At 42.0% G+C, this 25,915-nt stretch overlaps 1 protein-coding gene across 1 annotated transcript in view; it reads right to left on the bottom strand.

Annotated features, from left to right (window-relative positions):
• Positions 1-588: 588 nt before the first annotated feature.
• RNF150 (ring finger protein 150) overlaps positions 589-25,915 on the bottom strand; it is a 283,510-nt gene continuing 258,183 nt past the window's right edge. Inside the window, exon 7 of the mRNA XM_045880405.3 lies at positions 589-9,058. Within this exon, the coding sequence (XP_045736361.1) occupies positions 8,940-9,058 (119 nt within the window). The 3' untranslated portion in view covers positions 589-8,939. The remainder of the gene's footprint in view (positions 9,059-25,915) is intronic.

Here is a 25,915-nt window from a genome sequence, read left to right on the forward strand (position 1 = left end):
GAGAGAGAGCGTGCACAAGCAGGGGGAGTGGCAGGACAAGGAGAAGCAGACTCCCCGCTGAGCAGGGAGCCCGAAGCAGGCCTTGATCCCAGGACCCTGGGATCATGACCTGAGCTGAAAGCAGACGCTCAACTGACTGATCCACCCAGACGCCCCTGCTCAAAATCTTCTAATCACTTCACTTAGAGCAACAGAGCTAAAAGGAGATCGGGTGCCTGGCACCAGAGAGAAATAAAACAGTTATTAAAAGCTCTCATTTTAGGGCGCCTGGGTGGCTCAGTTGGTTAAGCGACTGCCTTCGGCTCAGGTCATGATCCTGGAGTCCCGGGATCGAGTCCCGAATCGGGCTCCCTGCTCGGCGGGGAGTCTGCTTCTCCCTCTGACCCTCCCCCCTCTCATGTGTTCTCTCTCATTCTCTCTCTCTCAAATAAATAAATAAAAATCTTTAAAAAAAAAAAAGCTCTCATTTTAATGTTTTTAAAACATAATCATGATTTGATGATAAATACCAATGTATTCAAATCCATAGTGCCGCCTCTGGAACTCAAGAGGAGCCAACGTGGTTAGGAAATATGGATGACACGAACACAGCATCTGGTTCCATTTTATTAAAAAACAAAACCAAACAAAATTTTGCAATGAAATTTCCTGGAACTCACAATCCTCTTCAAATCTTTAAAGTTGCATTTTTTTTTTTAACCAGTACATAAGAACACGATTGCACTTATTTACATTATAGTCTTCTATATAACAAAAATAGCCATGTTGTACGGTTGAGTGTTTCCAACTATCATCCTTAACATTTCTTCACCAGCCCAGTATGAGACAGACTGTCTATGCTCTCCAAACACATAGATAATAGAATAAAGCAAAATGAAAGTCCATGTCTCCTAATAGAAGACAAATCCCTTTAAGGACAGTTTTTAAACTTCTGTGTATTTCAAGAGAGATATAAAGTGCTCTGGAAGGAGTAAGGTGGGTGCCTGAGGTGGGGAAAAAGGAAAGAGAAAGAGATTTATACCACCCCGCCCCCGCCCCCCCCGAAAAAAAACCCAAACCAATTATACCGCCTTCACCAATCATTTAAATATACCTGTGATTTTGTACAGAAGATGATGTTTGGGTAAAAAAGCTACATAATCCACTACTAAATTTCTCGGCAATGAAGAGCTAACCAAGGTCCAAATTAAAAGCTATCCATGCAAATGTCATCAGGGATCATTTTTTGTGATTTTTGAGTTATGTGGCAAATAAATCCAGGAAGCTGTCCCATGATCTGAATGTGGAGGATGGGTGATAGCATGATTGCACCACCATGTGTATGATCTGCAGACTGGCCAAAGTAAAATTCCACCTGTGACATCATTCGTTTTACGATCAAAGCACAAAAATTCATGTATAGGGAGGAAAAATAAATCCACTGGATTTTTTTTGTCACTAGCAGGGAAATACTAGAGATTGATTTATGGTGCCATTTCTGAATATTTTATAATGGTAAATTCTTTGTAGCACATTTTTTTTTTCGGTGAAAATAACAATGTGTTATATACAAAGGGGTTAAAAGAAGTCGGTTTTTTTCTTTTCACATTATTGAAATGGCAATTGCTGGTCATGGTCTGCAGTCTATAAAATTGGGTATCACATATACACTGCTTGGGAGGCTCCCCTGGAAACTAGAATAATCATCCTCCCAGCTCATGAATATTTTAAAGAACAAGTCCCATTATTTTTCAGGATGAATGGAATGTAACTTTTCACAAGTACAAAATTACTTCAAGTTTTCTAAATATAAGGGACATCCCACTATAAAAATAACAGCCCCTCCCAACCCTCCCCCACCCCCTACATCTCTTTCTAATTATAAAATGGTACAACCATTTCAGATTACTAATGTGAGAGAGCAGGAAGTAAACACATTATTATGTACATGTACAAAACACGTCAGTATTTCACACCATTTACATTCATATGAAAGAAGTCTGTTTATTGATCTTCCATTGTGATTTGACAAGAAGAGAGTTGAGATAAGTTACCAAACACTCTGGCCCTTGCCTTCGAACTCTGCACAAACATTCCGGCCAGAGGCATCTTCTTTGCCAACCGAACTAAGGATACGCTTTGACATTTTGCAGAAGAAAGGGCTGCGGACAGTAAGACCTTCTGTGGGGCTCCCCTTCAACTTCCCCGAGCTTGTGACATTCTTTCCTCTTTTGATAAACGTGGACCAAATTCTCAACTACTGAGGAAAAACTGTATGACGAAAGGCAAATAACTGGTCCTTGAGGAAATGGTGACCCTAGTCAAATTAACCGGCTGAAAGAATAATGGCGATTAGTCCAGCAGGGGGCACCCTGCCCCCATGCAATAACAGCCTACCGACCAGTAAGTACCACAGATGCCAACATAAAGTCCTTACGCTGGCAATCCTTCTTCAACTGCTCTGCTGTGTATTCGTACAGGCAATAGTTTGGTATTTTCTTCAAAAGTGTGGTATACACTCTAATTAAGAAGCTCTCCTACATGAAAATTCTTTGGCTATTTAAAATCTTCACATTCTCAAAGAGAACAATAATTCCGAGTACAATAAAGCGCTAGTTTTGTCTAAGATTTTTTGAGGGAAAAAGGAGACGAAAACACCAGACTTTAAAGATGGTGTGGTACTAAGGCCACGATACATTTTTTTTTTTTTTTTTTAGATTTCTGGATTTAGTAAGGGCAGTCACCAGCCTGCAAGAGAAAATCCCCTAAGGTTTCACAGTTTCGTCTGACTAGGCAACCCACCTTCACCTTTATTTACGAGAACATTAGGAGAAAATTAAACGAGTCAATGGAAGAACATGTGTCCATCTGGATGGTGATTGGTCTTTGGTTTGCATAGCACACACGGTCCTCACATTTTCCTGCTTCTCCGAGCCCTTGTCATCCCAGTAAGGATGACAAGACCACAGACATTCTGCCAAGCAGTGATTCTGGGTACCTTGGGTGGAGCTTCCTTCTTCAGAGAAGTTCTCCCTTGCTCTGTACAGACCTGCAGACCCCTTAAGAGACTATGTTCTTGCCTTATCATTATCATCAACGAACATTTCTCAGGTGGCTATGGAGCGAATAGCTCTGTAGTAAGTGCAAAAGTAGCACAAGGATGAAAAGGTTTTTGATCACTGAGATTCCTGAAAAAGCCGCTTGATTGAGGCAGGCATAGTTCACAGGGTGATAAAGAGATATGTGAGTGACCTCATCGGGTTCTTTGCATAACGAGCAGGTTTTGTCATTAAAGGGCTTGATAATTAAGGATCTACATCTAGCATCTGGAATCACCTCTTTAGTTTTGGGATAATTTCGTGTTGTTACAAGGGTCAAAGTGTAAAGCGTAAACCAATCTATGGGGTTTTTTTTTTTTTTTTAAACAAATTACTGTTCCTATTACAAAGGGCCTGGAGCTGTGAGATGGGGAGACAAGCAGGCAAAGAGAAGAGGTAAGTGATGCTGAGAAACTCATTCCTGTTTCTCAGAATTAATTTATCTTTCAGGCAATCCCAACCTTCTTTGCAACCATGAGTGTTTAACTCATGAGTGTTAAACTCCTTAAAACACACACATACACACCCCAAAACACCGGGTCAGTTCTAAACCTAGGAGATGAGCATTCATTTGGGAAGAGTGCCCATGTTCATATCCGGCCATCCTCTTTCTCACTTCCTGCAGGCTAGTATTCTCACCTCCTTTTAACTGCCATCATCAATTACATGTCGGTGACACACAGCACTGCACAAGGCACCTGTGTCCCTCACCTGGGGAGAATGGTTTCTTTGTGTCTCTTTTTCAATCTTAAGGAAAAAATGGCCTCCCAGATCCCTTACAAAGAGGAAGTTCTTGTGCTAAGAAGCTGAGTTATGAAGCATGCGTGGACATCGGATACGGTCCGGCCCATACATTTTTCTAAGAAGTCCTAATCTCAGGGACCTCTGGTGAACTAGGAAGGTCACAAATGCTCAAGGAAGAAGATAACAGATCTCGACAGCATTCTGGAATTGTGACTTTGCCATTATTTGCCTAGGAGACTTTTCTGGCAAGGAAGCCTGAAAAAAAGGCAATAGCTATAGTGGTCTGTGATTAAATTCGTGCCAGGAGAAGTGAAAACATGACTAACTCCATTATGGAGGAAGTTAATTTGCCTTTAGAGTAGACTGGTTTTCCTCATCAGAAGTGCAAATATAGACATTGCCACACAATGAAAACAAGAAAAACACCAACACCAGTAACAGTAATCACAATAAATGGTAATCACAATAATGATAAGTCTATAGATCCAAAGCCACCAAGGTTTTTTTGTCTTGAAAGATGGGAAAAGAATGTGTGTAGGTGTGTGTACAGAAAGAGACAGGCAGTCCGAGAAAGCCACACACACAGAGACACACAGGAGAGAGAGAGAGAAAAGGGAAAGAAATCTAAGCCAGAGCATATAAAAAATGCTACTGGAAATTGCTGTGGGGGCCCCAGACCACAGAGGGCTGGGTCCTCGGTCCACAGAGGATGTGACTCTGTGTCTCAGATTTTCTGAAAGAGTTTTGATTTAATGAGATTTCTTTGTTTTCAGTCAAGGTGATGCATTCAGTGGATAACTAAATGCCACTTATTTTTAATGCTCTGCAAGAATTTTCAGCTAAACACAACTCATCAATAAGAAAGAACCCCACGTTAGGCTATCTATCACCATTTCTGGTTCTGAAGGTGTGGAGGCCACAAGGATGTCAGCATTTTCTGAAGTAGCCATTGGGCATTGTGGTTTCTGACATAACCAAACCCAGACCTGTGAATGTCCAGAACGAGGGAAATGCTGAAAACAATCTTTGGACAGGGATTTGCCTCCACGGTTACCATCATGACCAGGTGATGTCAGAATAGGTAGGTGCTTTTGCCACTATTCTTTTTTTTTTAGAATTTTTTTTTTTTTTTTTAAGTAATCTCTACATCCAATGTGGGGCTCGAACTCACGCCCCCAAGATCAAGAGTCACATGCTCTACCGACTGAGCCAGCCAGGCGCCCCTCCACTATTCACTTTCTGCCTTTTTCTAACTCCCCTTCGTCCTGCCTAGGTGATGGAGTTAATATTTCAGGGGTAACTAAGCCCTGGAGACTAAATCAATGTTTAGCTGCTGTATTCATGATCAGGGCTCAGTTCTTCTCAAAGGGATCAGCCACACGGAAGAGGCAATTCCTAGAGGTGACTCTCAGTTCTTCTGAGGGAATGGAAATGCTCCCTTTCTTGCCCACAGCCTTCGGGTGAGAGAGGATGCTGACTTCTGAGTTGAGAGCTGGCGATTGTTGGCTGTCATGATTCACCCAATAGGGCTGGGCAGTCACAACCCCAAAGACTTCTTCTCAACGAGGCCACTCAGTCTTGTATTTGCAGTCAGTACGTAACTTCCCACTTTCCCCCCTCAAATCCCCAGGGGGCACTGGCACCGGGACAAGGCCTTCTGCCAGCCCGGAAGCAGGAGAACTAATGGTTGAGGTGAAGTTGGATGGAATTCTCTTTGGCTCCTGAGTGCCACATACCAGTCTAAAGGTTTGTCTTAGACGTGAGGGAGATAATTTTGTTTCAGCACCAAATCAACATGGTTTGTGTGACTTTTTAAAAAAAAAAACTGGTCAGCAAAGTAATGGTAACAGTAATGGACATCAGTGTATGGTTAGAAAGGTCAGGCAGAAATTTCAAAAAGAATGGCCTGAATATTTACCCATTACAAAATAAACAGATCTTTGGGCCTCTCATTAGGCAACTTGGGTGGAGTCTAGTTCTCTCTGGAGGTAATTAGGTTTTAACTTTTTTTTTTTCTTTGCAAGGGTCAGGGGATCTTGTGAGAATTCTGGAGCAGCTCTGGACCTGCGCTGTCCAGCTGGAAGCCACGGGTCACATGTGGCTGTTGAGACAGAGCTGGAGATGTAGCTAGTCCAAAGTGAGGCATGGTGGGAGCTTAAACACACGATGGGTTTAGAGGACTTAGTACAAAAAAGAATGTAAAATATTTCACTTATACTTTTTACATGTTGAAACAAAAAGATTAAATATATTATTAAAATTATTTTGAACTGTTCCTTTTTACTTTTTAAAATGTAGCCAGTAGAAAATGTAAAATTTACATGGGTGACTTGCATTATATTTCCATTGGATAGTGCTGGTCTGGACACTCATTATAGAAAAATGTGCATCTGTAAATATGCATAAAGTTTGCATATACTTTTAGAGGGTTCCCAGCTCAGAATTTCCTCTTTGGGAGGTAGGGGGAAGGTGGTGAAGAAGGTTATGGGAGAAGGTTTTCATTCTTTTAAACCCTTCTATGCTGGTTAAACTTTTTTTGTTTTTTTTAACCACCAAAGCCACAGGAAAATCCTCTGGAAAAAAACCTTTGGTAAATGGAGAGCCTCCCAGGCTCAAGGGTTTTGTAGCAGAACCTCCTTGGGGTAAAGTCATAGGCCTCAGAGGTCACCGGCAGGAAGAGACAACACTCATCAAATGGAGAACTATGCAGTCCAAAAGGCATTTTCTCTCCTGGGTATGGAATACAATTTGTATTTCTTTTGCTGTTGGATTATCCTTCTAATTCCATTTGACCTAAGTTAACACCCAAATGTGCTTCAGGTAGAGCTGACTGAAGGAGCACATGGTGTAACCCATGCTGACCAAGAACAAGAAACACCTTGAGATGAAGAATCCCACATCGAGGACTAGGATATGAAGGTATCCAGAGATTACAAACTCTGTGACTAACAGTGGTTTTAAAACAAGGCAAAACAAAACCACTCTTACTTGGACTTCAACCTTGCATCATGTCGATATTCATTCTCAGCAACATAGGAGTGCTGAATCCCAGAAGCCATTAATGTCTGTTACGTGTCGAGGAACTGCCTCCCTAAGGTAGGAAGGCAGCTATATGTCATCCCCATTTGCCAAAACATGGATTCCCCCCCCCTGCCCCACGCTCATTAGCAGTCTTAAGGCCAGAAGGAGCTTTGGCCATCATCTTGTGAAACTCCTTCATTTCACAGATGAGGGAGAAGGGAGAAGATGAGGCCCAGCAAACATGTGGCTCAGCCCCAGGACTCCTGCCCCCCTTGCCTGCCTTCGCACACTGACACTGGGTTTCATTACAGGACGTGTGAGACTCCCAGAGAGAGGTGAAATTTCTGAAGGTGGTAATCATTTTCCATGCCTTGCTGCCTACTTAGAAAGCATCAAATAGGAAATCATTAAAGATGGTGAAAAAAGAGCAACCAGTAGTCTGGCATCCACTCCCTTGACATCCACTGCATGTTTCAGCAGGGCAGCGGGGATTTACGACACAGCCCAACTCTGGTTTTTGGATGAGTATTAGTGTAATGAGGTGGAAAAGCCTCGTCAAAGATGTAAATACCTCAGTGAGAAAAGCTCTCCTTCTTAGTAACCCACGCAGCCGCGTCGCCTTCTTACAGAGGATGAGGTGATCCGTGATTGTCCAGGGAAACCGTTCACTACCTTAGTCATCTCTGCATCTGGACAGTCTAAATGTATTACAAAATTGCCCACTGAAAAAATAGCACATCTCTGTCATAGTTACAAAAAAAGAATAAAAACGTAAGTAGTTTAAAAATGCCAGTGGGTCTCAGTATCGATTGGATGCCTCTTTTCCTCTCCCTCTTTGTCTCTCTCCGTCAGGAGAAACTTGGTTCGCAAATTCCCATGCTATACTTTTTAGATCAAGTGGTTTATCAAATCACACGTCCCTCCTCACTTGGTATTTAGATGTACTCGGGGAGCCCTGGGAAGCAATCTACTAAGGATTCCCCTAAGCCCTCCCTTGAGGTCTGGTGAGGTTTAACAGAAGTGTGTTGGGATTAAGGTAAAACCCTGGCACTCCCTCAGCCCCCACTGTGTTGGACACTGGGCTCCCAGAGGATTGGGTCTCTTCTGAAGCCTCCATTGCCTGCAGAAGCCACTTGTGGAGGGAAAAAAAGACTGTTCTAGCCTTGGGGAGACCAAGATCACAGACATTTTTGCTTTTGGGAAGAATATGTGGTATATGGTCTTAAAACTGGGCTTGCAGTCCCAGCTACAAGCCCTACAGTCAGTCATGAAGAACAGCGCTACAGCCCTGGAGGGCGACTTCGGAGTTTGGAATTTCAGTCAAAGTCTTTAAGATCCAAGCAAAAATGAAGCTTCTTTCTCACGTCACGTGGGCCATTAACAGAGCCAGGCAAGTGGAAACCAGCGTGATGTGGCTGTAAATAATTAGTAGCCTCAGCAGAGTCAGAGCTTAGTGCTAGGGTCTCTGGCAGCTAGGATCTTTAAGATCCACTTAAAAGAATTTAGATTCTTAAGGAAAGCTGGCCTTAGACTATTTCAGGGTGCTGAGGCACTTCCCAAAGCCATGCACACTTCATGCTGAGAGGTCATGGCCATTCATCTCAGAGATGGCGTGTACAAACTGATCATAGCAGGAACTGGTGCTTCGAAACAGAACTCTCTACAAAAGCTGGAGTCAACCAAAGGGGTGGACATCATGTAAACTGCACACAGTCTTTAAAAAGAAACTGCCAAAGAAATCAAACCACATTCCCCAAACAACAAAACAAGACCTGGAAGAAAAGGAAATAAAACTAAGAAGCCCTAAATGTGTCCTGTCTGTTTTAGGAGCTTCTGAAGTGTGTGTGTCTACAAGGACATGGGAGGGAAAATCAGCTTTCGACTTCTCAGCTGCCAAGGCCGTGGACTGTTGTACAGATGGAGAGACGGCTTCCTGATTAACATGACTTTGGATATTGCTTTCATTACCATTCTTAAGCCGAGCGCCGTGGAGTTACCAAGTGGTTCTGGAGGTGTGTGTAGCCGGTCCAATTCTTGAGGTTCTCCTCCCTTCCTTCCCCTGGGGTCCTACCATCCCTTTGTTCTATAGTCACCGTTTCAAGACTTGACCTCTTCACAGTCTTGGTCAGTGGAAAGGTCTACATCAGATAGTCCAACTTCCATGGCCATAATCAGCGAGATGTCAGAATCACTGCTTACAGCTGGTTCCTGCTCACCTGGGAGGAGAAAGCAAAGTTCATGGTGAACACTGAACTATGTTTTTGGAGGCTGGTTATTTTAATACAATTGTCTTTAGGAACATTTCTTTGATGGCCGAGAGAAGGTATTAGAAAAATTGGCTATTTTGTAAAACAAAAACAAAAACTAGGTAGAGCCTTATCTCACACGATAGCCCAAAATAAATTCTAAATAGGTCAAAAAGTTAAATGTAAAGAAGAAACTAATATAGCTAGAAGAAGATATATCTTATAAGTATATATCTAAGTAGGAAAATATCTAATATATCAAAGTAGGGCAAGAAACTCTATGTGGAAAAGCAGTTGAGCAATTCACAGAACAGACTGATAAATGTGCATAAAATTCAAAAAATATTAAAAACATGAAAGATAAGATTAAAAGGCATATATCAAACTTGAAATATTTGTGAACATTTCACAAAGGGCTGCATTTTCAACATATAGCTTTGAAATCAGTATGAAAAACTAACCAGAAAAATGGGCACAGGTTGCTATTAGAGAGCAATACAAGATAAATGACCAATAAACTATAAGGTAAAAATGAGCTACTTTTTTTTTTTTTTAATAAAACTTCTCTCTTGAAGAAACACAGCATTACACTGAGGCAGGTACTTTGATATTACTGCATGTAGAACCGTGCCATTTTCACTCAGTAATTTCATTTCCAGACTTTATCATAGAGAAATAGCCATGCAAAAATATTCACTGAAGCATTATTTATAGCAGCAAAACACCTCAAGTAACAAAGTCCAACAATATAGAATACCTGAGGAAAGTGTGTTACTTCTAGAACACAATCTTCTTGCTGTAACAACTAAAGTAACATTTCCAAAGAACTTCTAGTTACATAAGAAAATGCTCACAGTATTCTTCTAAGTGAAAACTGAAGTGTTCAAAGCTTTATATGCAGTGAGGCTTAGAGAGAAAATTAACAAGAAGCAAGAGAAAGTTAACTAGAAGCAAGGAAGCCAAAAATGCTAGTCGGAGTTGTCTCAAGTTTTGGGATTTACATTCATTTTCTTTAAAAAAATTTTTTTTCAGTTTTACTTCCAAACATTCTGCAATGAACAAATATCATTTATTCACTCAAGACATAGTGAGTCCCCACTATGTACAAAGGACTGGGCTAGATGTGAGGGACCTAGGTAAGAGCAAGACAATTCCTGTCTTCAAGGAGCTTACTGTCTAGTAGGCAGGCACACCATGAGACAGGCAATCACAACACAGTGGGATATGCATGATTGCTGGAAGATGCAGCTGGTGTTATAGGAGCAGGTAAGAGGGCTATGTGACCGACTCCTGAGTCAGAAGGCTTCCCATCGGGTGTAACGTCTACACTGAGTCCTCAAGGAGAACTCGCATTCTAGCCAGATGATTAAGAAGGAAGCATCTCTTAGCACTAGCAATAGTATGTATGGATAGTTATGTCTGAGCATGATAGGGAGCCTTGTACAGATGGACATTAGATCACATTTAAATATGACTGGAATGCAAGGTCAAGCCAGGGACTCTGAAGGGAGACTGAGGTGCTCAGCTGCATAAAAGGCAGCTTTAAAACCAAAAGACCTTGCATGTCCCATTATCCTGTTGAAGAAACACGTAATTAGAAGACCGGCAAAATGTCGAAGTACTGAAGAAGCTGGTGGTTATAATACTTTTGCTCTGATAATCACTGATATAATTTATTTCCTGTTGAGGTACAGTTAAAGAGTTAAAGAGCATATATGAGTTTTATGAAAGATGTAAATTCTTTTTTTAAGTTTAAATTCAGTTTACTTAACATACAGTATTATTAGTTTCAGAGATAATTTAGTGATTCATCAATTACATATAACACCCAGTGCTCATTACATCAAGTGCCCTCCTTAATGCCCATTATCCTGTTACCCCATCCCTCCACCCAACTCCCCTCCAGCAACCCTGTTTGTTTCCTACAGTTAAGAGTCTCTTATGGTTTATCTCCCTGTTTTCATCTTTTTTCCCCTTCCTGTCTGCTATGTTCATCTGTTTTGTTTCTTAAATTCGACATTTGAGTGAAATCATATAATTGTCTTTCACTGACTGACTTATTTTGCTTAGCCTAATACCCTCTAGTTCCATCCACATCATTGCAAATGGCAAGATTTCATTCTTTTTGATGGCTGAGTAGTATTCCATTATATATATACACCACATCTTCTTTATCCATTCACCTGTCAATGGACATCTGGGCTCCTTCCACAGTTTGGCTATTGTGGACACTGCTGCTATAAACATTGGGGTGCAGGTGCCCCTTCGAATCACTATGTTGTATCCTTTGGATAAATACCCAGTAGTGCAATTGCTGGGTCATAGGGTAGCTCTATTTTTAACTTTTTTTTTTTTTTAAAGATTTTATTTATTTATTTGTCAGAGAGAGACATAGCGAGAGAGGGAACACAAGCAGGGGGAGTGGGAGAGGGAGAAGCAGGCTTCCTGCTAAGCAGGGAGCCCGATGCGGGGCTTGATCCCAGGACCCTGGGTTCATGACCTGAGCCAAAGGCAGACGCTCAATGACTGAGCCACCCAGGTGCCCCTATTTTTAACTTTTTGAGCAACCTCCATACTGTCTTCCAGAGTGGCTGCACCAGCTTGCATTTCCACCAACAGTGTAAGAAGGTTGTCCTTTCTTCACATCCTTGCTAACATCTGTTGTTTCCTGAGTTGTTAATTATAGCCATTCTGACTGGTGTGTGGTGGTATCTCGTGGTTTGGATTTGTATTTCCCTGATGCTGAGTGATGCTGAGCATTTTTTTATGTGAAAAGACAGTGAATTCTTTTTTTTAAAGATTTTTTATTTATTTATTTGAGAGAGAGAGAATGAGAGAGAGCACATGAGAGGGGGGAGGGTCAGAGGGAGAAGCAGACTCCCTGCCGAGCAGGGAGCCCAAGACAGTGAATTCTTAAGATGCTTAAAAGGAAACAAACAGAACTAACACAGAGTTATGGCCTTAAGAATCAGCTTGAGGGGCGCCTGGGTGGCTCAGTCATTAAGCGTCTGCCTTCGGCTCAGGTCATGATCTCGGGGTCCTGGGATCGAGCCCCACATCGGGCTCCCTGCTCAGCCGGGAGCCTGCTTCTCCCGCTCCCCCTGCTTGTGTTCCCTCTCTAGCTGTCTCTCTCTCTCTGTCAAACAAATAAATAAAATCTTAAAAAAAAAAAAAAAAGAATCAGCTTGAGAGAAATGGGCTGTTTCACAGGGCTATATCCAACCTAAAGACTGAGCTCTACTAGGTTTCCTAGGCCCATAAATGCATGAGGTTCACAGAAACAGATCAATGGCTAGAATAAGACTCTGGAAGCAGCTCTTGGCAGATAGAGGTATTTAGTATTTGAAAACGGGGGCGCTCCACAAAAAATAAAACTAGTCATTTAGGGAAAAAAAGGCAAAATTGGATCCCTGCCCCACACCTCTCAACAAAGTACATACTCGGCTGGCGAGTACGTGTGTCTAGACCTATATTTATAACTACGTCTGCACTACGTCTGTGTCCGTACCTGTAGCCCATTTTTAATTTATTTATTTTAATTGTGCGCACGCACTTCCTCTGCTCCAGAGCCGTCTGGCACTTTCAATCTCTGACTTCTGGGGAATTCTTTTTGCAAACTGGGATGGTTCTCCCTTCCCTCATGGCTGCTTTGCATTTGTTTTCTCCGCAGGGCCCTGGCTTGCTGCTGTGCAGGCTATGCTCAGCACCACTCCAGAGAAAGCCTTCACTTTGGAGTCGGGGTAAGCAGTGTCCACTAGATTGGGACAGTGCACAACCTGCACAGCTGGACACAGGAGCTCGCTCTGTTTCTCAGATCCACAAAGTCCCTGGCCCTTCATCCATTTTTTTCCAGTTGCCCAGATCTTGTTATTGTCTTTTTACCTTTTCCCTGGCCATGTTGGTCTACACCTTACAAAATCCCTTTGCTATAGTTTATGTGGGGTTTTAGGAGAGGCTGGAAGTAGTTTCATATGTTCAGTCTACTCGTTTCCCTCAGCACTCTCCTAAAGCATCACTTTTACAAGGAGAAATAGATATAATTAAAATTATATGCACGAGAACTGGGAACCCATTTCACTTCATGAGACTGTATTCTAGTCTCAGCTATATAACTACACATGTTACTTTGTCTAAGTCACTCTGTCCTCTAGGGCTAAAGTTTCGTTGTCTATAAAATGAGTCTGGACTGGGTATCTCAGAGTCCTTTCCAGTTGTTACAGTTTGTACCTGCATATGTTGATGTCACCCTAGCACGGTGCTGCTATACGCTGCTTTCGCAATGAATATTTACTAGAACTCCCACTGAGGAACAAAGTTATAAGCCTTTCTTTTTGCACAACCCTCCAAATTATTGTTTGTTCTTGAAAACAGTCTTTTCTTAATACAAAAGGGTCTGTTTGTTGTATATTTAATACAAGTATATACTAAATGGGAGAATTCACTATTTGAGGTGTAGTGAAAGCTGAATTATTCTTATTCCTGGAGATAAAAAATGAGGGTTATATTATAGAGATATAATCTCTATTTTTTTTTTCCCACAATGGTCCATGAACTAATTCAGCTCATGAGCAGCCAAAATTTTCAGCTCACAGTTATACTGTCAGTCAACCAAGGAGCTCATCATGGAGTGGTTCTATGCCTTTCATAAATATCTAGTTAGAAGAAAAACTAAAGGCGGCCCACATGAAGGGCTGATTAGTCAGAGTTCTATAAAGACAGCTCCATGTACCTGCACTGGCAGGTTCTCACCTTCACTCCTGGCTTTTCAAGCCACTGGCCTCAGCAGATTCTATGGACTCATTCTCACTGTGGTGTTTTCTAAGTTGGACCTTGTGAATCGAAAGAAAGAAAGGCCATGGGGACTGATGGAACTATGGCTGCTGAATTCATGATGCTAGTTTGGAAACTGACCGTCCCGCACAGCTCCAGGCAAAGATGAATTCGAATCAATGAAATCAGATACTTGCCAAAAAGTGGTTCAGTTTTTACGATGTAGCATTGCATCAAGCATAGCATCTAATCATTTTCCATTTCAAAACTTAAAAAAAAAATGATCTGAAGACATTTGAAGTTATTTTTTTACTCTGTCCTGTGTTTTTAATTGAACTTCGTTTGCTCCATAATTTTTAAAAGCAGGGCTTTAACTTTTAATTAAGGCAGATGTTTTACTTTGAGGCCACAATAATACAAATGAAACCCACTCTCACTAAAACATTTAGAAGGTTCTCTGTAGGTGGTACTAATTGGGGAGTGTGAAGTAGCTATTAACAATATAAATGTTCACCGAATGTTACCTCCTTCCCTGCAAAAGCTGATATAAAAGGAATGCAGAAATAACACTGGCCTTTACTGAATCCTCACAACAACCCTTTGATGTAGGTATCTTGACTCCTGTTTTACAGATGAAAAAAAAAATACTCACAGTCCACTGGATGCAGTACTATTATACCTACTTGACATACTTTCTTCTCCTGGTTTTCATGCATTGTAAAGACATGGAGAGAACGGAAACAGAGAGTGATAGGATCCACTTAATATTTTAAAAGTTCACTCTTGCTGTTAAGTGAAGAACAGATCAGTAGGACAAAGGGTGGAGGGAATCTGGGGGGAACCACTGCAGCCAAAAAGATGAAATGTGATGATGGCTCAGTACGGCAGCAGGGATGCAGCTAAGGAAACACACTGAAGAAATATTTTAGAAGGAGGATATACAGAAAGGTGATGGGCTGGGCAAGGGCAGCAAGAGAGGAGAAAGTAGAGGATGACCCCCACATTTCTTGAGCAATACAGGTACCATTTACTGGGCAGGAGGAACTGGAAGATGAACTGGTGGGGAGAGATCAAGAGTTCAGTTGTGGGCACCTGGGTGGCTCAGTCGTTAAGCAGCTGCCTTCAGCTCAGGTCATGATCCGGGGGTCCTGGGATCGAGCCCCGTGTCGGGCTCTCTGCTCAGCGGGAAGCCTGCTTCTCCCTCTCCCACTCCCCCTGCTTGTGTTCCTGCTCTCGCTATCTCTCTCTCTCTCTGTCAAATAAATAAAAAAATCTTAAAAAAAAAAAAAGTTCAGTTGTGCGTGCGCCATGTTTGAGACGCCCGTGAGACACGCAAAGGGAGATGTGGGGTCGGCAGCTAGATACTGGAGTCTGGAGGACAATACATGAAGTGAGAGGCTTCAGCAGTTTGAAACCAGGAGAGTAGATGAGGTGTTTTCAGCAAAAGATTATAGAGAAAACACCAGGGGCAGAGCTCCACAGAACACCGAAACCTACTGCCAAAGACTCAAACTCATGCCGCCAACATGATTTGTCTGGCCTGCACCATGTTTTCTTTTAAAGTATGAATTAGTTACCAATATTTAAATGTCAGGATATTTTACGTACACATTTAGATTTGAAATTTGTCTTGGAAAAAGAAATATCTGGCAATATATGCCCAATTCCCAGGATGAAATCATTGAGGGGAACAGAGTAAGGGCTGCCCTGAGTAGCTCAAGGCAAAGAGGCTCTGGGTCCCCACAGCTGTCCAACAGTCTGCTGCCCTGGTTCGTGGTACTTGGCCCACGTAGATAATATCAATTGAAACCTCATATTTAGGGGGAGGGCAGAAGAACACCAGAGGAGGGCAAGCCCCAAAAGAGCCTGAAAATGGCCAGAGAATACTGTGCCATTGATTCATTTCCTTCTTTGCTTTTAAACATACTCGGTTTTACCTTCTTTATAGGCACTGACTCACAATTAACAATCCATACCCAAGGAAATGAAGTACTGTGAGTATTACTGATTTGGTTGGGTGGGTTTTAAGGCTAACCCTGTCATCTAATTCACAGTCTTGAGTGTCTTTATCACAGCATTAATGGGCATCTGATGAGATGGTGGGCAGAAAATACTCCATTTTAAATGGAGCTTTGTAACCTATTTTCTTGACCCATTACCTACTGCTTTCATACATTTCCATACTTAATTGTAAGTAAAATCCAGCAGTAGCCTCAGCGTGGTTAACCAAAAAATTCTTAGTGTTGGGATTTATTCCATTTAATCCATAAATTATTAATATCTTTGGTTTATCTCTTTCTTAATATATAAGAAAGTTACCTAAAGACTCAGTTTCCCTTTGTGAAATGGGCATGGCAGTTGTAGTTCTGCTGTGGTATAAAGTGTGCCCGGATGACCAAGTTCCCTCCTGAGAATAGAAGACCCTGAGATCTGCCTCATCCAGTGTTGGGCATACCTGGCCCATCCCTGGCACTTCCCTGGCCCTTGTCAACATTCCCATTTCAGAATCCCACCATGCTCCTTCAGAAATAGGCACTTGGCAGATGTCTGTAGCACTGAAATTGAACTGAAGTTCCTCTCTGGCCATGTAGGGCTCAAGTTTTGTTATTTTATTAGCTAATAACAATCTTAATGCTTATTGAGTACTTGGTACATACCCGGGATTACACTAAGTATTTAAACAGATTGTCTAATTTAATATTCAAAATCAACCTATGATATAGTATTATTTCTAGTTTCGGGGCACCTGGGTGGCTCAGTTGGTTAAGCGACTGCCTTCGGCTCAGGTCATGGTCCTGGAGTACCGGGATCGAGTCCCGCATCGGGCTCCCTGCTCAGGGGGGAGTCTGCTTCTCCCTCTGACCCTCCCCCCTCTCATGTACTCGCTCTCTCTCATTCTCTCTCTCTCAAATAAATAAATAAAATCTTAAAAAAAAAAAAGAAAAGTTAAAAACCTCCGGAGCTTACACTCCAAGTAAGACTTGGAAGTAGAATTTGAACCTAGATCGGACTCCAGGGTCCATGAACTTGACCGTATCTATACTTTTGAGGTGAGATTCTTAACCTGAGGATTAGCGGACTTGCAGGGGCATCCAGGTACCTAAAATTCCATACGTGCTTATATGCTTATATGGATATATACATTTTTCTGGTAAGAGGATTGTTTTCACTAGATTCTCGCAGAACCACAAAAAGGCTAAGAACCATTCACTGAAGAGATTTCGCACCCTGGGTGACTTGGAGGACACACTGCTGTATGCAATAAGAGTGGCTTGCCTTTCTTTTTAATGTATTTTTTGTTTTACATTTCACTGACTATCTGTTCTATTAATTTGACATGACACTTTTCATATGAAGTCACTGCTTTCCTACTTGATTCTTTATGGTGGTTATTCAAAGCTAAAGCAGAGGGCGCCTGGGTGGCCCAGATGGTTAAGCGTCTGCCTTCGGCTCAGGTCATGATCCCAGGGTCCTGGGATCGAGTCCCGCATCGGGCTCCCTGCTCCTTGGGAGCCTGCTTCTCCCTCTGCCTCTCTCTCTCTCTCTCTCTCTCTGTCTCTCATGAATAAATAAATAAAATCCTAAAAAAAAAAAAAAAAGCTAAAGCAGAAAATTATCCCTCCCAGAATGAGCTTTGATATTTGCTGCCTGTCTTCCGAAAGAAGGTACAGAACAGCTGCAGGCTGGAGTAAGTCCTCCTCTGTTAAGAATTAACAAACCCTGCCCTCAGAGTAAGTGTTCTCTGTGCTCAGAGAAAGTAAGATGGTGATGAATATAATCCCCCAGGTGTCCTGATTCTCCAGGAGGTCTGGTGTTACATGCTGGGAGCTGCTCTGCATCACATAAAAGCTTATTTTTTCCCATGTACTTGAAAAATAAGGTTTCAAAGAAAAATGGCACCCTTCCGTCCACTGCTACCAATGTTTCTCTTCTTGAAAATAAGACATCATTCCCAATCACCCCTGTATGATGCAAGGGCACCATAGGAGGGGGGCTCAACCAGACTGGCTGGCTTACAACATTATCTTTTCATCTCTTCCCAGAAGTGAGCTTTCTTGAGGCTGGGGCACTGCCTACGTACTCCCTGTCATAATCTTAGTGGGTAAGTTAATCCGACTTCAGATGCAGTGTTTTCAATAAGGAAACAGGTTCCTTTCGCAGGGATTCCTTGCCTTATCTCTTTTGCCTAACAAGAATTTCTGAGGAGATAAACTTCTGATTTGGTTTAAATTTTCCCTCTCAGGAGGGGCTTCTGTTGTGAGAACGGCAGGCCTGAGGGCCACTTTCCTCAGAGGCTGGGCAATAATATTAATAACGACAGCTCCAATGTATTGTCTCCTTCCTACATGCCTCACAGTGACATTCTGAAGTAGGTGCCCAACGACTGCTACACATTTTACAGGTGAAGCCAACTTGTCCAAAATCAAGTGCACAGAAAGGGGGCAGAAATGGAATCCTCACCCGAGCCCATGATATTGACAACCATGCCATTCTGGAACGGCAGAGCTGCCGGATTTTTATGTGACGGCTAAGCTGTTCTTACAGACAACACTTGGCCACCTTTGGGAACTAAGCATCCCAGGGCTACAATATAAGTTTATCCATCTGGCTAAGTGACTTCGAAATTGTTCAGATACAATCAGCGCTTTTGCCTTTTTAAGATCTTGCTCCATAATGATATAAATATATGCATGTTGAGATCAAATCAGAAAAGTCCTTTCTTCCCTCTCAGATGGGAAGGTTTAAAGCATTATTTCCTTTTTAAAGATTTTATTTATTTATTTGACAGAGACAGAGAGAGACACAGCGAGAGAGGGAACACAAACAGGGGGAGTGGGAGAGGGAGAAGCAGGCTTCCTGCGGAGCAGGGAGCACGATGTGGGGCTCAATCCCAGGACCCCGGGATCATGACCTGAGCCGAAGGCAGATGCTTAACGACTGAGCCACCCAGGCGCCCCTAAAGCATTATTTTTATGTGGACTTGGTGAGGGAGAATTCCCAGGAAGCATAAGCTTCGTATATAAATACGAAGTAAGATCACATCACTATGATTTCACTTTGCTTTTATCTCATCATCACTGGTTTTCTTTCCTTGTGACACTTCACCCAGGAGCGAAATGATTTCGTCCAGTTGCTCAAACTCCTTATGGATTTCATTAACAGTTCATTCATTGAGTAATTCCTCACTAAGTGCCAAAAGAAGGGACAATGTGACTTGCGATAGTTTTATATTAGTTTGTGCAGGAAGGGATGCAAAACCTAGTGAACATTTATTAACATTATTAATAGCTATTTTACAATTCCCAACTAGTAATACCTACAGAAAACCTTAAGCATTAAGCGCAGTATCTGATATATGGAAGGCTCTCAATAAATGTGAATTGGAATGAAAAAAAGTAAAAAAAAGGGCAAGCTGCTAGATAGATTTAGAGAGAGAGGCAAATATACAGACTTACCCATTTTTACAGTTGTATAAAATTATCTATAGACTTCATTTATTCATTCATTAATTTATTTAATCACTCTTTTATTCAATGGGTATTTACTGAACACTTCATTAGGTAGGCACCCATACTGGAGATGAGCTGTGGAGGAAATAAAGATGAACTAAAACAGACTCTACCTTTAAGTTGAATTTGATCTAGTAAAAGAGATCAGACTACCTACATAAGTTTAATCCAAGGTGATATATGCTAAAGGTGGGTGGTACAAATAAAATGCTCAAGAAACAGAGGGGTGGGGAGAATTTTGCCTCCAACTGGGTAACCAAAGGGGTTCATGAAGTAGGTCACAGGTAAACCAGTGGTGAGATCTAACTGGTACTGGGAAGTATGGGGAGGAGGGAAAATGGTATTCCTTTCAGGGGAACCAGCATGACTAGGTGTCATCGTGTCAAGGCATGTGGATTGGACTGTAGCTTCGGATACGGACAATGATGAGCTATATGCCAGAAGTAGCTTGTAGGTACTCTGCGCCCCTCCTGCCCTCTCCTGGTTCATGGGGAGCTAGAAGGCTGGGCACTGCATTTCCCAGACTCCTTTGCCCGCTGGCTTATGTGAGGTTCTCCCAAGGAGATTGGAAGGCAGGAGGAGGAGGGAAGCTACCACACTTCTCGTTCGGGTTGTGGGTTCCAGAACTGTTGGGAGCGGTTTCAGCAGAATCAGAATGGGGAGGGATGTGAGTTCCTAGTTAGCCTCAACGCTGGTGGCTTCCCCAGCAGAAGCAAGACAGCTCTGACAACATCAGAATAGTGGATGCACACTCAGGAGCTCTCGGTAACACCACTGGATAAACTTTTATTTATATTTTTTGTAAATCAACTTTATTGAAGCATAATTCACCTACAATAAATTGCATCTGTTTCAAGTGTATAATTTGGGGCACCTGGCTGGGTCAGTCAGTAGAGTGTGTCACTCTGGATCTCAGGGTCATGAGTTTGAGCCCCATGTTATTTTTTTTTTAAGATTTTATTTATTTATTTATTTGACAGACACAGTGAGAGAGGGAACACAAGCAGGGGGAGTGGGAGAGGGAGAAGCAGGCTTCCCGCTGAGAAGGGAGCCCGATGCGGGGCTCGATCCCAGGACCCTGGGATCATGACCTGAGCCGAAGGCAGACACCTAACGACTGAGCCACCCAGACGCCCCTGAGCCCCATGTTATACGTTGAGCCTATTTGAAATTAAAAAAAGATAGTGTGTAAGATGAGCTTTGATGGATGTATATATCTGTGCAGCCACCATTATGATCATGGCTCTAGTTTAAGGTGCATTTTCTATAATGTCATTTCATAGCACGCACTCTCTGGTGTCTGGTTTCTTTCACTCAGTACACTCATTTTGAGATCTGTCCATGATGTTGCAGGTATCAATAGGTCATTTCTTTTTATTGCTGGAAAGTATTCCATTGGACGGATGTATCACAGTTTGCTCGTCTATTCACAAGCTGACCAACACTGAGTTATTTCCAGTGTTTGGCTGTTGTGAATCAAGCTGCTATGAACATTGGTGTGCAAGTCTTTTTGAGGGCATACATTTTTAAAAAAATGTTTTATTTAAACTCAATTAGCCAACATACAGCACATCATTAGTTTCAGATGTAGTGTTCAATAATTTATCAGTTGCATATAACACCCAGTGCTCATCATATCACATGCCCTCCTTAATGCCCATCAACCGGTTACACCATCCCCCCATCATCCACCCCTCCAGCAACCCTGTTTGTTTCCTTTAGTTAGGAGTCTCTCATGGTTTTTCTCCCTCTCTGATGACTTCCTATTCAGTATTCCCTCCCTTCCCCTATGATTCTCTGTGCTGTTTCTTATATTCTTAAATATTTTTTTTTTAAGATTTTATTTATTTATTTGAGACAGAGAGAATGAAAGACAGAGAGCATGAGAGGGAGGAGGGTCAGAGGGAGAAGAAGACTCCCTGCCGAGCAGGGAGCCCGATGCGGGACTCGATCCCGGGACTCCAGGATCATGACCTGAGCCGAAGGCAGTCGCTTAACCAACTGAGCCACCCAGGCGCCCTGTTTCTTATATTCTACATATGAGTGAAAGAGGGCATAAATTTTCATTTCTCTTCAGTAAATACCTAGACGTGCACTGCTGGGTCCATATGGTAGGTATATGTAAACTATATAAAAAGTGGCCAAACTGTGTGTGTGTCAAAAGACAAATTAAATTCACTCTCAAAACAATTTTCAAATATACAGTACCATATTGTCAACTATATGTACATTGTTGTGCAACAGATCCCCAGAACCCTCTTCCTCTAGTCCTCCCCAACCTCTCTTCTTTTTTTTTTTTTTAAGATTTTATTTATTTATTTGAGAGAGAGAGCATAAGCAGGGGAGAGGGGCAGAGGAAAAAGGAGAAACAGACATCCCGCTGAGCAGGGAGCCTGATGTGGGGCTGCATCCCAGGACCTTGAGATTGTGACTGGAGCCAAAGACGGACACTTAACTGACTGAGCCACCCAGGCGCCCCTTCTCTCCTCTTTCTAAAAATAAATAAATCTTTTTTAAAAACGCCATTGAGATCTTGATAGGGATTGCATTAGACCTGCAGATTACTTTGGGTAGTATGAACATTTTATCATATTAAAAGTCTTCTAATCATGACTATGGGATATTTTCCCATTTATTTGTGACTTTTAAATCTCTTTTGGAAGTATTTTTGTTTGTTTGTTTTAGAAAGGGAGTAAGGGGGTGGGCAGAGGGAGAGAATTTTAAGCAGGCTCCATGCACAGCGCAGAGCCTGACACAGGGCTCGACCTTACAACCCTGAGGTCATGACCTGAGCTGGAATCAAGAGTCAGATGCTTAACTGACTGGGCCACCAGGTGCCCCCTTTAGGCAATGTTTTATAGTTTTTAGTATACAAGTCTTTCATCTCCTTAGTTACATTTATTTCTAAATACTTTACTCTTTTTGGTGTTACTGTAAATTAGATTATTTTCTTAATTTCCTTTTCAGGTTATTCATTGTAAGTGTTATAGAAAAGCAATTGTTTTTGTGTGTTGATTTTGTATTCTGCAACTTTGCTGAATTCATTTATTAGTGCTAACAGGGATTTTTTTAATTGAATCTTTGGGATTTTCTACATATTAGATCATGTCATCTTCAAACATAGATATCTGACTTTTTCTCTTCTAGTGTGATGCTTTCTGTTTTTTTCTTGCTTAACTGCTCTGACTAGGACTTCTAGTACTTTGTCAAATAGAAGCGGCGAGAGTAAGCATCCTTGCCTTGTTCCTGATCTTAGAGAGAAAGCTTTTAGTTTTTCACTGCTGAGTATGACATTTGCTGTGGGCTTTTCATATGTGACTTTTAATACACTGAGGTAATTTCCTTCTATTTCTCGTTTGTTGAGTGTTTTTATCACAAAAGTGTGTAGAATTCTATCAGATGTTTTTTCTGCATCAAGATGATCCTGTTATTTTTATCCTTTGTGCTATTAATGTGGTGAATCACATGTTGGGATCTACGATCCATTTTAAGTTAATTTTTTAAAAGATTTTATTTATATTTTGACAGAGAGATAGACAGCGAGAGGGGGAACACAAGTAGGGGGAGTGGGAGAGGCAGAAGCAGGCTCCCTGCTGAGCAGAGAGCCCGATGCGGGGCTTGATCCCGGGACCCTGGGATCATGACCTTGAGCCAAAGGCAGATGCCCAATGACTGAGCCACCCAGGTGCCCCATTTTATGTTAATTTTAGGTATGGTGCAAGGTAAAGCTTGGCGTTCATTTTTACTCAAGATTTTTTGTGATCAATTTCTTATATTAAATTCCCCTCTTTTTAAATACCAAGAGTGATTTCCATTTTCCTGACTGGTCTCACTGATTACAGTGATGAGGTTGGAAGGATAGGCTGTACGAAAATGAACAGGAATTTGAATGCCAGGCTAACATGTCATGAACTTTTTTTTAACATCCATGGGTTTTATTACGTTGTGCATAAGAAATACTTGCTTAGATAAACTGCTGAAAAATAAAGTCTCAGTTTCTCTCTCATAATAATAATATAATAATTTTTTTGTAGACTGTAATGAGATTTGGTACATTTAGGTATAGATACACATATGCATGCGTGCGCGCGCACACACGGTGTTTTGCGTCACTGTGTCTGACACGTGCTATGCCAGATGATGCACTGCTATTATTGTATTTAATAAATTTAATCAGAACCTACTTTAGTCCTTTCCCATAAGACTCTTGCCTGCTTCCTCCTTTGCCCATTAATGTGCTGGAAGCCAATGGGTACCCTACTGTTTCTGTAATGTTCTATTTCCTCAGTGTTATTGGATGTAGGCTGATGCATCAACATTTCATCAAGAGCTCATTTGCCCTGTGATAGCCCCATCCCTCCTGCTTGTAAAAGTGTCACCCTGTCACAAGATAGCCTAACACAAGAGTCATAAGAAACTAGAGAACAGGGCTCTGAGGGAAACACAAAGTCTAGTTTAAAGGTCAAGCGGCAGAACATAGCAAAGTCGGAAATCTTTCACTTCGCTCTGGAATGGATTGGGGAAGGCAGAAGTAGGGACATGGTTTCTTACACATACCTTTCTGAAAGGAAGAAGCATTTTAAATAGGGACTCTGCTGAAATATAAGTCCTTAAGAAGAGCATAAGCAAACTGTAAGGTAATAAATAGTTCAGTGCTGGAGAGCAGACATTGCCAAGAGCACATTTGGGTCTCTGTATGCAGGCATCATTTTACATCAATCTGTTCTACCACCACCATCAATTTAAAGTTTTTTTTAATTAAGATTTTATTTATTTATTTGACAGAGAGAGAGATAGCGAGAGCAGGAACACAAGTAGGGGGAGTGGGCGAGGGAGAAGCAGGCTTCCCGCTGAGCAGGGAGCCCGACACGGGGCTCGATCCCAGGACCCTGGGATCATGACCTGAGCCGAAGGCAGATGCTTAACTGACTGAGCCACCCAGGCGCCCCTCAATTTAAAGTTTTTACTATGGTTGTCATTTCTGACCATTCTGACCATCTGCCCCATAAAGCACATGGAGAAGCTTGCTTTATAAAACTTCAAGACTGCAAGTCATTTGTTTAGAGAAACCCCTGGTTGCCTCTACCTCCTCCAACAAATACAGCATAATTCACCTTTAGCTGGTGTGAGAATAGGTTATGATCTGGTGTTTCGGGGCAGAAGGGGAGGACTCTAAGCGGTCACACAAATAAGCCCTCAAAAACTGTTAGATTCATCTTAGCTAAAGAAAAGAGGCCTGATGTTTTGACCCAGACCATGAGTTGATATCCCCAAAATAAATTACCCAAATTCACAGTAATTGGGATGGATATGCCTTCCTGGAAAACCTAATGGATTCTATCTAGAGCACATAATAGCAAGAGCAGTCATCCAGTCATACATTATAAGATGATAACCTAACCCATTCCTCTGGCTCACAGAATGCAATTTCTAGTTCCTTGTGCTTAAGGCAGAAACCAGAATTTTAATCAATATTTGGCCATGCAATGGGAATTCCTTGCCATGAGTTTAGGGTAAAAATAAAGGAGATGCAAATGATGTAATGTGATATAATGATTTATTAGAAAGATATTTTTGATTATTCAGATGACCAAAATCTATTTCTCAGATATATCTGATCTTCATCCACAGTTTCTGAAAACACTTCAGAGCCATAAAGGTGAAATGGGTGTCTTGTTATTAATGAAGGTGGCTTCTGAACCTCATCCAAGGCAGGAGGTCCAACCATGTGATTAGAGAGTTGGAACGTTCAGTCCCACCCCGACCTCCAGGGACAGGAGAGGGGCTGGAGGGTTGAATCAGCCAATGACTTAGTCATGACTATGTAATGAAGCCTTCATAAAGACCCAAGAGGACACCTTTTTGGACCCCTTTTTTCTAAGAGCTTCCACACTTGGGGAACCAGAATGCTTCAGAGCCAGGCACTAAGCTCCATGAGGATAGAGGCTCCTTTGTTTGGGACCTTGCCATAGGTATCTCTTCCTCTGGTTGTTCATTCATATCCTTTAATAAACTTTATCATATCCTTTAATAAACTGGTAAATATAAGTGTTTCCCTGAGTTCTATGAGCTGTTTAGCAAATTTTTAAAAAAGATTTATTTATTTGAGAGAGAGAGAGAGAGAGAGAGAGAGAGAGGGAGAGAGCGCACGCGCACAAGCAGGAGGGCCAGAGGGAGAGAGAATCTCAAGCGGACTTTGCACTGAGTGCAGAGACAGACGCGGGGCTTCATCTCACAACCCTGAGATCAGGACCTGAGCCAAAACCAAGAGTTGGAGGCTTCACCAACTATGCCACCCAGGTGCCCCTGTTCTAGCAAATTAATTGAACCTAAGGAGGAGGTTGTTGGAACAAAAAATCTGTAGCTGGTCAGTCAGAAGCACAAGGAAGCAGCCTGGGCTTGTGACTGGCATCCTAAGTGGTGGTGGTGGGGGGTGAAGTCCTGTGGGACTGAAGCCTTAACCTGGGGAATCTGATGCTATGTCCACATAGATGGGGTCACAATTGAGTTGAACCCTCGGACATGCTGCTGGTGTCTCAGAATTGCT

This window comes from Mirounga angustirostris, unplaced genomic scaffold (assembly GCF_029215605.1).
Source record: "Mirounga angustirostris isolate CCGP_5_RB_7025 unplaced genomic scaffold, mMirAng1.0.hap1 SCAF_2, whole genome shotgun sequence".
NCBI classification, from domain to species: Eukaryota; Metazoa; Chordata; class Mammalia; order Carnivora; family Phocidae; genus Mirounga; species Mirounga angustirostris.